The sequence below is a fragment of the Pelodiscus sinensis genome, chromosome 3 (genome assembly GCF_052426305.1).
Source record: "Pelodiscus sinensis isolate ZL-2025 chromosome 3, ASM5242630v1, whole genome shotgun sequence".
In the NCBI taxonomy this organism is placed as follows: domain Eukaryota; kingdom Metazoa; phylum Chordata; order Testudines; family Trionychidae; genus Pelodiscus; species Pelodiscus sinensis.
The window spans coordinates 177,845,778-177,858,810 of NC_143054.1; the positions used below are offsets into that span (position 1 = coordinate 177,845,778).

Consider the following 13,033-nt stretch of genomic DNA (forward strand, 5'->3'; position numbering starts at 1 on the left):
TCCAGAAAGGCCAAGAGTCTCAGTGCAAGTGGCTGGGCTGGTTGGGGAGCTCTCATGGGGGTGCAACTTAACTTCAGAGGCACACTTTGCAGCACCCTTCCCCCCCATCCCCCGGGACAGCCAGAGCATCCTGGCAGCTCACCTCCCCACAGCAGCACATGCTCTTCCCTACAGGTCACATGCAGTGTGGCGCCTTGGGTCTTTCTCTTCCCCACCTCCCTGCAGGAAGCTGAGCACTGAAGTGGGGGATGTGACCACGTGGCTTCCATGGCTCCTTCCCACCCCCAGCACCGCAGAGGTGGGAAGGGAAAGGCCATGCAGCTCCCACAGCACCCCGAGCACAGGGGAGAGGCCACGAGGTGCAGGTGATGGGATGCAGAATGATGATGCCAGCACTCTGTTGTCCTTCAGGAAAAGGTTTTTCTAGAGAGAGATGGGGTGGGGGGCGGGAAAAGAGAGAGAGAGAGAGATGAAACTTTGATATAACTCAGGCTAACGAACCCCACTTGATAAACTCCATATGAAGCTCATAATTTCTGTTTGAGCCAAAGCATCTCTCTCTTAATAATACATCCAACCCTTAACTTATTGACGCTGTTCAAAATTTGTACTTTATCCAGCTTCAGCTTCCAACTATTGGATCTTGGCATGACTTTTCCTGCTAGATTAAAGGCCACTTTTCTGTGAGAAATCTCCTCCCCATGTAGGCACTGGTAGTAGGGATGTACAATTCCATTTAATTGGTTAGCTGGTTAACTGATTAAATGTGTGGGGGACCACTCCAGCCCAAGTGGACTGGAGCGCCCCTCCCCCCCCGTCCTAGATGAGGGCCCCTGCGTATGGTGGGTGGAAGGCTGCTCCTCATACTGGTTAACTGTAACGGGGAAGCCTCATCTGTCATATGGAACTTGCCCAGTGTTCCAAGATATCCGCAGTAATAGCGCTATGAGATGCTCACCTCCTCCTTGTATCTTTTTTTGCGCAAGTTGTCCAGTCCTGAAGATTTAAAACATTTAATTCTAATAGTTGTACTTTAACGTCCTCCCTAGTTACTGGTGGAGTGGAAAGGATTTCACTGTAAGATAGGAATGTGTTCTCACTAGCTGGAAATGCAACACATTTCAATTAGGTGCTTATGCCAGTTTATGCCAATGTTGGAAAGTCCATCAGGCAGGGTAGAAAAGAATGGCTGCTTCTCCATGTAGTAAAAATACGCTTTCTTGTGTAAGAGATCAGGCTGGCTCTTAGAGATGTAGTTTACACCAGTGAGTGATCCTATGTGAATCTGGCACAAAGCCTTGGATATCTTGTGAAGACCGCTTTCTTAAGCTTTCTGTGTATCTCTGGGAGATGTGACATCCCCACCCATCCACTAGGGTTGCCAGGTGTCCAGTTTTCTACCGGATAGTCCAGTTTTTGGGCCTTCTGCCCGATAAAAAAAAAAATCCAGAAAATACCGGACATGTGCAATGTCTGGTATTTCCTGGTTTTCTGGCTGGGCGCCGGGGGGAGTGACTGGGAGGCAGGGTTGAATCAGTGCTAGGAGCCCTGGTTGCATGTGAGGAGGAGGGGGAGCAGCCCGGGCCATGCTCCTGCGCGCACTGGTAAAGCGTGTGGTGGAGCTGCAGCCGGACTGACTTGAGTGGGACGGGAGCGCCCTGAGATCTGCACAGCCCGGGTCAGTCCTGCTCCCCGCCGGCTGATTCGCTCCCCTGCCCCCTCCTATCCAGCCGGTTGGTTGATTCTCCCCGACTTCTCCTCCTGATCTTCCCCGGCCAGTGTCATGTGTCATCGTTGTCCCCCCGTCCCATCTCTACCCCCTGTCCCCTGCTGCCAGCTCTGCCTCCCGCTGGCCGGTTCCTGCTCTGGATCTTCTCTGGCCACCCCTGCTGCACCCTGCTTCCAGCAGCCAGTTCTCCCCTCCTCCTCTTCCTGGTCTCCCGCTCCCCCCCCCGGCCAGCACCGCTCCCCTCCCGGCCGGTCCCTCCTCCCCCTCCCCCCATGAAGTATGTCCGGTATTTTTTTTATGACTACCTAGTAACCCTACCACTGACACAAGATATGATGCTATTTTATGAAAAAAGATTTGAATGAGCTAAATACTCTCTGATGAATAAGAGATAATGGATGCTTTCTTCTTCTGTGACCAGCTTCCTGGTGGACTTTCCACCAGGAACTCTCTGTAACTGAGATTAAACTGGCAGACATCTGTGACAACCTGGGATGAAACCCTGCCAGTCAGAAAGTGCACTTGAAGTCACTTGGACACTATGGAATTTGTCTGTTTAATTAATCCGAGTGGTCCTCTGGGTGTAACTCATTCAGACTTATTACATCATCTTGTATTACACATGAAATTTCAAATATAGGGATCAAAAAATCTTGCCTATAATGAGCTTTCTTTGAAGGTTGTATTTCCTGTATTTATTTTTGGGATATGTGCTCAAGTGTAGCTTGGGAACAAACAAGTCTCAAATGAATTTGTTTTGTAAAACATCCTCAGTGAGTGGTGTTTTGATTTAGAAATTTCTATTGCTATGGGCAAATTAGATATTTTCCCTCTAATTATTTTGAGACCTTAGGATCCAGCCCTGTTCCCGTTTTGGGTAAATGATCTGATTCTTCTTCAGTTGAATGAGAATAGCTGTTGGTCCTTAATTACCTATTAAAAATCTTCCAGATACACCAGTATATGATTTTTGTGGAAGCTTCTCAATAAGGTCTGCATGTACCTTGTGTAAACCTGTTAATGTGAGCTCTTGTGTATATGCCAAAGCCTCTCTGCTCTGCTCTGCTCTGACAGTGTGTGGAAATGTAATCTCTGCCTACTTGAGGCCCTATTACACAGTCAGGGTAGTGTAAAATAGCTGGCATGCACATGAGAATCAACGCCTTGGAAATTTACATCCAGGATCAGAATTAATGCTGACTAAGGCCACTCCATCCCCAAAAGAGAACTTGTGGTCGTAGAAATTTGAAGTGAAACTGTTGACGCTTCGATGTTCTTAAGAATATTTTTCTAGCAAAGCATTTCATGTTTATTACTCATGTTGTTAAGGCTGGTGTTCCTAGGATACATAAGAGAGCTCTAGCTGGGACCTTCTGTCTCTCTTGAGTACAACCCGAAGAAAGGATTTTGCCTGAGTTGTTTCAGTGGCCAGTTAATTATATTCGCTGACTAAAACAAAGAAAACAGTGTGATTTAGCATTTTGGCTGAATTCCCTCAAAGATATTTCATTGAGCACTTAACATAATCAACTATTATGTTTATCTACAGAACCAAGTTTATTTAATTTTATTCTGTTTTATACCTGAAGTTCATGTGACATTGGGTCTTGATTAAGAAACAAACATTACTTTCATGTTGCTGCTGGTTGTTTTTTTTTTTCTTTTAAATAAATTAGTTGGAATAAGTGTTCTGCTGTTTTGATAAAAATCTGTACTACTTTAAAGGTGGAAAAACATTTGTGAAACTTCTTTTTCGTGGTGCCTCATCAATTTATTTAGGGACCAAATCTAAGCTGCCTTTAAAAGAGTTAAATATTGGCAGAACATGTCCTTTAGAGTTAACAATTTCTTTTTGTGTTCATGCACTGCTGAGTTTGTTTATTTAATATGTTTCCCAATGCAGCAAATATTACTTTAAAAACAAATTTAGGATGCTTAGTAGACAAAGGCATGTGTCAGTACAACATACCAGGAAAATCATTAGTCTTCCAGTTAGCAAAAGAAGGTAGCAGATTCAAGATGGTGATTGGGAGTTAGAATGAAATTTCCTTTACTTTTGCATCCGAGACTTGATCATGTTCTCAGCGTGTGTTCAGTTTCATCCATTAAATCAGCCAAATGATCCTCAGTCCTCTATGGGTGTGGTAACCTATGTCAGTTTGGTTCCATAAGCAGATGACATTGGTTGTGAGAGGATGCACTGGTTCTCTGAATTGTTTGGACACGTTTCATCCAGAGAGAACCACAAAGCAATACTATCATTTTAAAAATGAGTTTTACAAGGGAAAACAATTTGAAGAAAGAAGTAAATAACCCCATTCTCTCAAGGAAGCAGTGCTTGCCTCATATTGAAAGGGGTTATTCTGGGTCCAAGCCTGAGATGACACTGTGTCCCATAAATGGTATTTGACCACAGATCATGAATTGTGTTTTTTAATTTTGTTGTCGGCATTAAAAATCCCATCTGGAGAGCAAATACATAATATCGCCAGACTGAGCATGGAAAATGTAGATAACTGCACTTGTTTAGACTGAAACTAGAAAAATATGTTTCTCAGTAATATCATTTTTCTTTGTGTTTTGCTTGGTAGCCCAAACCAACCAAGGGAAGGATGCGCATCCATTGTTTGGAGAATGTTGATAAAGCCCTCCAGTTTCTTAAGGAACAAAGAGTGCATCTAGAAAACATGGGATCCCATGATATTGTGGATGGGAATCACAGGTTGACTCTTGGCCTTATTTGGACCATTATTCTGAGATTCCAGGTAAACAAATTTTATTTTTGTGTGCTACATGTTTATTCTCAGTGAGCCCGATCCTCCAAGTTTCTGGGGAACTCCCGAGAAATGCCAAGTGCCCCTTGGTCACATGACTTGAAGGGGAGCTGAGAGTACTTGGTATTCAGCAGGACCTCTCAGGAGCTTACAGAAATTGACAGCAGCTTGCATGATTGATGCCTAAGACCTTGTCTATATTACTGTGGGCTGTCAACCTAAGTTAAGCAACTTCAGCTAAGTGAATAAGGTAGCAGAAGTCAGTGTATTTAGGTTTGGTTACTGCTGTGTCTTCACAGCGGTAAGTCAAGATCTGATGCTCTCCCATTGACTTGCTTACTCTTCGTGTTTTGGTGGAGTACCAGAGTCTATGGGGGAGTGCTCGATGGTTGATTTATCATGTGCAGATGTGATGAGTCAACCCCCGCTGGATTGATCACTGCCCATCAATCCAGTCCATAATGAAGACATGCCCTAAGTTGTGCTATTTATCTGTTGCAGGAAGTGAATGAGAACTGTCAGCCTAGAGTTTTCTCTCTCTCATTCAGATACTGTTTTTTAAACATAGATAAATATAAGGCTCAGAGAACAAAATAAACTATATATCACACACAGAAATACCTTAATAATAAAAATGAAATAAACACTGAAAATCACTGCAATTGATTTGCAGAGATTTCAGTTTAGTCTTAACCCATAATGTAAATGTGTAATGCTTATTTCTCTTATCTTTCTACTCTCGACAGCCACAAAATTATTTAAAATAGTAATCATTTAACCTTTTTATTGCTTTGTTTGTATGGTTTTAAGTAATGAGTGGGAATATTGGTTGTTTGAATATTTATAAGATACAGTGGAGTATTCCACTCGGAGTAGAAATTAATTTTCGAAAGTAAAGGTCTCTAGCTTTTAAACTGGTCTGAAATAGCAGCTAAGTCCCAATTAATTGTTATGGCGGTCACAGTGCTATTCCCATCTGTCCCTTACATGTAAGGGAAAGCTTATATTGTTAAATTTCTCTTCATTGGGTTGTACCCATATCTGCATTTTTTGTTAGTCTCCAAAATGCTGCAAGACTATTCACTGGTTTTTCAGTTCTTTGCTCTACAGTTACCCTGATATGAAGTCCTTAGCTTCAAAAAATAGTTTCATGCTGACTTCTGTAGGATAAACTAGTACAGGTTGGACCTTAGGACCTGACTGGTCCTGGATGAGGGAATTTGACAGACAACGGGAGGTCCCCTGACAGTGGCCCATGGTCCCTCCCCTATACTGTTTTCTTTGGCCTGGTCAGACTGCCTGCTTGCCAGCCCCAGCCCTGGCTCTGCTACCTCCCAGGTGGCACGCGGCATTGCTTCTACTGGGCTGCTGCGGCCAGGGCCAGGTTTCCTCTCCCGGGCAACTACATCCCCAGCCCCGCTGCCAGGTGGCACATGTCCCCAACTGTGCTGCTTCTGTCATACTGCTGCAGCCTCGGCCCTGCTGCCAGGAGACAGGCAGCCCTAATTATGCTGCCTCAGCCTCCCAGGTAGCTGTGCACTTGCTACTGCCACCCAGGATTTTATGGCCCTGCTGCTGTCTGGGCTGATGCAGCCCCAGCCAGTCTTCCCCTCCTGGGCAGTCATGGTGCCGGCCTGCTGCTGGGCAGCAGGTAGCCCAGACAGCGCTCCACCAGCACCAGGGTTGCCCCAGCACTGCTGCTGTCCTTGCTGCTGTGGCTCTGCCATCACCAGACTCGTGGGACTCCCAGCTGCTGGCCCTCCTGTTCTGGGATTCTCTTATCCATGAGCATCGATGGTCATGGCAGAGCATGGATGTTGTCAGATGAGAGAGTCCTGGTTAAGGGAGGTGCAACCTGTAACAAGATGCTTTTGCAAGCTTGCCATTGCTTGCATGTGCATCTGATGTCCCTTTAGCATATAATAAGTGATGCTATGGCTGGATCAAAAATAAAATTAATTCTTGTGTATTGTGACTTTTTTTTCCTGTCTGAAAGCCTCAGGTCCTACTTATGGTAGATATTTTGTTTGCCTTTGACCTGTTAAAATATAGACACTCCTACTCAAAGACACATGGGATGGTGCAGTGTTTTCTTTTCACACTGAAAATTTCTTGAAGTCACTGGACATTTTGGATATGCAAGTGTTAGCAAGGCTGGCCCCAAAGCTGTCGATGTGGAACCTAGGACCTACCTGTAAAGAAAATTAAAAAGAGGCAAATGTAGTAGAGTGATTAATGTCTGAACACGTTATATGTAACCGAAGGGTCTGGTTAGAAAAGACCTGGTAGCCCTTTTCTAGACATCTGTAATAATAAATTCAGCCAGCCAATGTGCCAAGCTTCATTGCTGTTGTGTTTTTTGGTTTTTTTTCCTTCCCGTAATAAGAAAGGGAATGATCTAACTTCCATTGAAGTAAGTGAGAGTCTTTATTGACTTCAATGGTGGTTGGAGCCCTAGTCTATATAAAATATATAGCTTTGCAATATATCTAGGAAGTCTAAATTTTTGGAATAAAATATTTGCCCTAGATTACTATCTTTATTTAAAAGTGAATAAAATTGTAGATTTCAGCATGTTTGGTTGTGTTGCTTTTTAAAGCCAAAACTACAATTCCACTGAACTCTTTGGCAAAAGCATTTTGTCTTCTAAGGAACCAGGATCTGTCCCTAAGGCTTCCATCTCACAAGATGATGAGCCCAGGCTGTAGGCAGAGGGGTACTTAGCACATTGCAGGAGGCACAGAAAAACTTGCCACGTTAGGCCATGTTCTGTATAAAAAAAGATTTGTTTTGACAATTCAAACCGGATATTTCAGGAGAATCTTAAATTATTTGTCCATGGACTCTTTAAAAAAAAAAAAAAAAAAAAAATCTTACAGTGAATTAAAGGCAAAGAAAGCTGTTCATCTGATTTTTGTTCTAAGTAAATCTACATAAATGACTTGTGCACTGCTGCTCTTCTGCTTTGCTGTTCCTTGGTTTCTATATTGCTTTTGCTCTGGTATTAATATGGCTCAGAAATGACAAATTGATTTAATTACAACTGGTTTGTGAATCCTAGATCCAAGATATCAGTGTCGAAACTGAAGACAACAAAGAGAAGAAATCTGCTAAGGATGCCTTGCTCCTGTGGTGCCAGATGAAGACAGCTGGGTGAGTGTGGATTAAAAGATTATCTGAAAAATTCGTACAGCATTCTGAGGTTGTATTGAAATTGTAAATGTGTAAATACTTATTTTCTTAAATGGATTGAATTTAGACAAGGTAATCAACAGAAATGCTCAGATTGATATAAAACGCTTATATTTACAAGTCAGTAAATTCTGGCTTGCTTATGTTTCTTTTATGTGTTCTTAGATTCTGATATTTAGCACCTAGAATTCAGGAAAGGCTTCTGGCTCAGCACCCCCTTTCTAGTCATACTGTGAAATTTTGATGACTCTTTAGTGGGACGTTGGCTTCCAGATTTTTCCCTTAAATTTTTGTGTGAAGTCATTGATAACTTTCATTTTAACTGTTAGAGAAGACTTGGGCAAAGTTCTTCAATGTTTTCAGTGTAGTTTTGGGCCATTCTGGTGAGCAACCTGCAGCCCATCAGGGTTCTGTGTGTGGCTTGCAAGACATTTTAGGTTTCCTATTGGTGTTACTAAAGTGACACACATGTGGAGTGACGTGCGTGCTGATTGCACAAAACATTGACTGTGAGAGCCATGCACTCCCTCCCTCTGCATCCAATCAAAGTGCTGCTATGGTTCAGTTGGCACACCCCGCAAATTCTAGGTACACAAGCACAGTTAGCAAAACTACCCTATCATGGGAAACCATTTTGGTTATGAATCTTGTATCCCACTAAGATGCAGGGCCACTCATACAGCCCACTCGCTAGCCTGGGATGCCCCACTAAACAATAGTGTTCTGATCATGGATCATTGGTTTATTGTTGTAAGATTGACAGGACTCTGATTTATAATCCTGGGCTGCTGTTACTTTAAATTTTGTTTTGGAATATGAACTAGGAATAGAGATCTGTTTCTGTGAAAGTCAGAGTCCCTTCCCTTTGACTTCTGTGGAAGAAGGCCAAGTCTTAGATAGTTGAAAATGGATGCAATCCTTTTGAGTTTGAGTGTTTGTTGAATAGGATGTTCTGTATCTTTTCCTAGAGTATCTTTAGAGCCCAAAGAACTTATCTGAATCTTGCTTTCTAAATGGAATCTCAGAAAATTCTTAACATTTAAATAATATAATTTTCACTTCTGTTGTGGGGTTACTTTTTGCGGTGGGGGAGTTGGGATTTTTTTATTTTCTTTTTTTTTTTGGATGGTGTTGGTTGGCCAAAAGGACTTAATGAAACAAAGATACTCAGTTTAGTCTCAAGAATGGTATAATTCTGCGGTCTGCAGTTCAAGTCTGCCAGCAAATCTCCTAAACTGCAAAGATAGTCTGTCTTTTTAAAAATAAGAATTCCGCATTGTGCAATGGAATTCAGCCTACGTAATGTCTTGTGCTGTATGCTAAACTTCAGTGGATTTGGCCCACAGAATATCTTTTGAGGGCAGCAGAGAAAAAGTGTATCAATGGGAACACCGTTACTGCTTCTCTGAAACAGACTTCTTGGTGTCCCGCTGCCTCTGCAGTAGCCACATATGTTATTTAGTGCAGGTTTGAATTTGTTAGGCAGTTAAGGCTTTGATTTTTCACATTCAGAAAGAGGGATTACATAATCAAAAGTATTTCCGAAAAACCTTTAGTAGCCGCCTTGCTCTTAACTGGCTATGTATTATTTATAGAAATCCACTGCTTGTTCTCTTCATGAAACTTTAATGTATAGCAAATTGAAGCATTATTTAGGGATATAAAATCCCCTTTTAAAAAGTTAACCAGTTAAACATTGCATTTAACCAGGATTCTGCAGGCAGTGAGCCTAGCTGGGCCCACCATGCCAGGAGTGGGAAGCTGCTCTGGCCCAGCCAAGCCCGCCACCTTGCAAGGGGGGCTGTTCTGACTGGGCCAGGACCACCACACTATGCCACAGGCAAGGCAATGCTTGGGCTGGACAAGGCCTGCTGCAACCTGACCTTGCTTCAAGTTATGAGAAGAAGCTGCATACCAAATTTGGTAGCCCTAGCTCTTACCCTTAAGAAGTAGTTCTTGAACAAATGGACTAAGAGAGACAGACCGGGGTGCATCTCTAAACTATATAGTAAGAAGATTTTAAGTACCTCAAAATAATATCAGCTGAGTTGAGTCAACAAGTGACTTGAGACTTGAAGAGATTGGAATGATACACATTGAAGACTGAGCACCAAAGATTAAAACAACATCCCTAACTTTTTAAAGTTATCATCACACATGTAGAAAGTATAACCTTTCTTTTAGAAAAACAGAGATGCTCTTTTTCCTTGCTACTGACATGAATAGAAAACAGTCATTGTGATTATGAAACTGTAATACAAGTCAAACCTCTTGTTCGGCACCCTCTGGACCGTACCAGTGCTGAACCAGAGAATTTGCAGGACCACAGGAGGTCATTATAGTCTAGCAGCATTACCAACACATCCACTGCTTACTGGGCTCTTAGGAGACATCGAGGGGTAAATTAGAACTAAATAACAGCACAGAACACTGAGAGCCAGGACTGGTGGCTGTAAACAAATTTTATGGGACTGTGGGGAAACTTGGCCACACTCATGAATAAGTGGGCATCTGGCTGGCTAAAATCATGCCAGACACTGAGGTTGCTGGAGTGTGCAGGACTAGAAAGGTTGTAATTGCAGGGCCCACAACATTTTGGCACCTGAGGTGGGGAGCTCAAATTAGGCCCCCATGCCACCTTTTCGCCTGCTTGCCTGTTATGTCTCTTGTGCCCTCCTTCCTCCAGCACAGCATTCCACCATCTCTCTGCATCTAGAGCAGAGAGAATACATATGCACCAGCAGCAGACACAATTTTCTACACTCTGGGTCCTAGTGGTGCCCCACCCCCACCCTCCCACAGTCTGGCACCTGAGGCAGCTGCCTCCGTTTGCCTCATGGTACGGCCAGCCCTGTGTAATTGTCACTGCTACAACCAGCTTTCACTGATGTAATGTGCAAAGCCAGAGCAGGAATGCTATATTGATTATACTCTTTCTGGTTTTTGTTGTGTCAGTTATCCCAATGTCAACATACACAACTTTACAACTAGCTGGAGGGATGGGATGGCTTTCAACGCACTAATCCATAAACACAGGTATGTCCTTGGAACATTCTTTTCAGATTTTAGAAAGAGGAAACTGTTGCTGTGTATTCACCGCTGTGTAGTATGGTATTTGCTGTATTGGTTTTTAAATCTGTGGGAGCTGAAGATGTGTTGCAAGAATATTAGAGTCCCATGGCCAAAAGATAAACAAAATAATCAGATATGTCTTCACATCTCTTCCCAAGTGGTAGTTGCACATCAAAATGGCTACAGAAGAATGAATCTTTTATATGTGCTAGACTCAGAGGGTCCAATAGAATTGCCCGGTCCCTGGGTGGTGGGGGGTTAGGGTTGGCAGCAGTGGCAGCGCCAGGCTTTTTGAAGGGGCGGAGCTGGCAGTAGCCAGCCTGCAGCTCCACCTCTTCCCCTATACATCCCTCCCCCCCCTTCAGAGCTGCCTGGAGTGTGCCATGCTGGGCTTCCACAGCAATTTAAAGGCCCCAGTGCTCTGGCCCCTGCTGCTGTCAGTTACACCAGTGGTGGCCTGGAGCCCTGTGCCCTTTTGAACCCCCTCCACACCCCCAGGCCTGGACTGACTAGCTGCTTGGCAGTGTCAATGCCATACCTAAATAGGCAATTACGGCTTAGCATGTGCTAGCCTTTCTTGTGCTAACTAGCACCCTTGAATTCAGGTGGGCTACTTGTGGACTATGGTGATACGCTGCCTTAGTAAGGTGGCAGAATTTGGCCCCAAGTTAAATGTTCATTAGGGTCTAAACCAAGGGTTCTCAAACTTTTTTACTGGTGAACCCTTTCACATAGCAAGCCACAGAGAGTGATTTACCCCCCCCCCCCCCAAGTTAAAAATGTGTTTTTTATAGATTTAACACCATTATTAATGCTGGAAATAAAGCTGGGTTTGGGGTGGAGGCTTACAGCTCATGACCCCCTATATAATAACCTCACGAGCTCCAGAGGAGCCCAACCCTCAGTTTGAGAATCTATGCCACTAGTACTCACATTGGTGACTACTTGCACAAGTGAGTGCTCACGAATGTGAGTAAAGGCTGCACAACCCTATCTGTCGGTTACTCACTTTTCTTCACTTTAGGTCACATTAATTCATGGTAAATTATCCCTGTTTTTTTTCAAGAGGCCAGATTGTGCCACCCTGGCACGTGCTGCACAGCACTTTATTCCTTCAGAATCCCACTGACAGGGTGCTTAAGAATTAAAGTACTGGACAATGCATGTGAAGGTGTCAGAAACTGGTCCAAATTTATCTCTGGTGAACTTGACTCCATATGTCTCTACTGCTATTTTGGGTGCCTTGGATTTATTTTTATTCATTCATTTTAAAGTAACATGCTTGTGTATTGAGTGAAATCAACTGTTTTTCTTATTCTTTAGGCCTGATCTGATTGACTTTGACAAGCTGAAGAAATCAAATGCACACTACAATCTGCAGAATGCTTTTAACCTGGCAGAGCAACACCTTGGTCTCACTAAGCTTTTGGACCCAGAGGGTAAGAATTCCTACATTTACAGTAGTTGACTGGCTGTGTGGGGAGGAATGTCATTCCCCTTTACACCCTTCCCTCCCTCGAGGTGATGTTTTGTGGCAGCCTTTTGTGTTGGAAGGGCCACTGGATGCTACACTCTTCTGATCTTTACCACTCCCTGCATTTTTTTCTGAGGAGTAGGTAAGAGATCAGAGCAGTGTTGGAGATGTCCACCTCTGCAAGGCACCTTCAGTCCCAGTCCAGGTTCACAGGACTTGAGTTCTCATTCTCTCATGTGGTAATGTTTTACTGCAAGTAGATCACCATGCTGCCCCAGAAATCCCAGTGAAGAAGCATCTCTATCATCTGTATGGTAGAACTTTCTCTCTAAGCATACAGGACACATTCTTCATAGAACTGTTAGCTGCATTTTTCAGCCAACTAGCAAGTATTATGTTCATGTGTGGTATGTAGTTTTAAGTGAAGGTAATATTAGAATAGGGAGCTTTATTGTCACAGGGAAGGTAAAGATCATGTTGTCACTGGGCAAGTTTCTTCTTGCTGACTTTTCAATAAATCAGAATTTCTGCACTGATAGGAAAGAATTTACTCTCCATCTGCACTCATTAAAGGATTCTTTTGAACAAATATCCAGCTAGGTTTGCTTGCCCTAGTGAATTCTAGATATGATTGTGGGTGGCTGTCTGCAACTCCGTGGTTCTGAAGGTTGGAATTTCATGTCTAATACTCTTAACACTATCGTAACACCATCTTTCTAAGTATTTGATAGATTTTATGCCTCACAACACTCCCGTGAAAATAGGTAACTATCAATCTCACATAGACTTTTG

At 43.2% G+C, this 13,033-nt stretch overlaps 1 protein-coding gene across 5 annotated transcripts in view; it reads left to right on the plus strand.

Moving 5' to 3' along the window:
• Positions 1-13,033, plus strand: part of SPTBN1 (spectrin beta, non-erythrocytic 1) — a 211,532-nt gene that overhangs the window by 138,622 nt on the left and 59,877 nt on the right. For all 5 annotated transcript variants that reach the window (XM_075925482.2, XM_075925484.2, XM_006122116.4 and 2 more), the window contains 4 exons: positions 4,321-4,494; positions 7,565-7,656; positions 10,651-10,731; positions 12,091-12,206. In XM_075925482.2, coding sequence (XP_075781597.1) covers positions 4,321-4,494; positions 7,565-7,656; positions 10,651-10,731; positions 12,091-12,206 — 463 coding nt within the window. The remainder of the gene's footprint in view (positions 1-4,320; positions 4,495-7,564; positions 7,657-10,650; positions 10,732-12,090; positions 12,207-13,033) is intronic.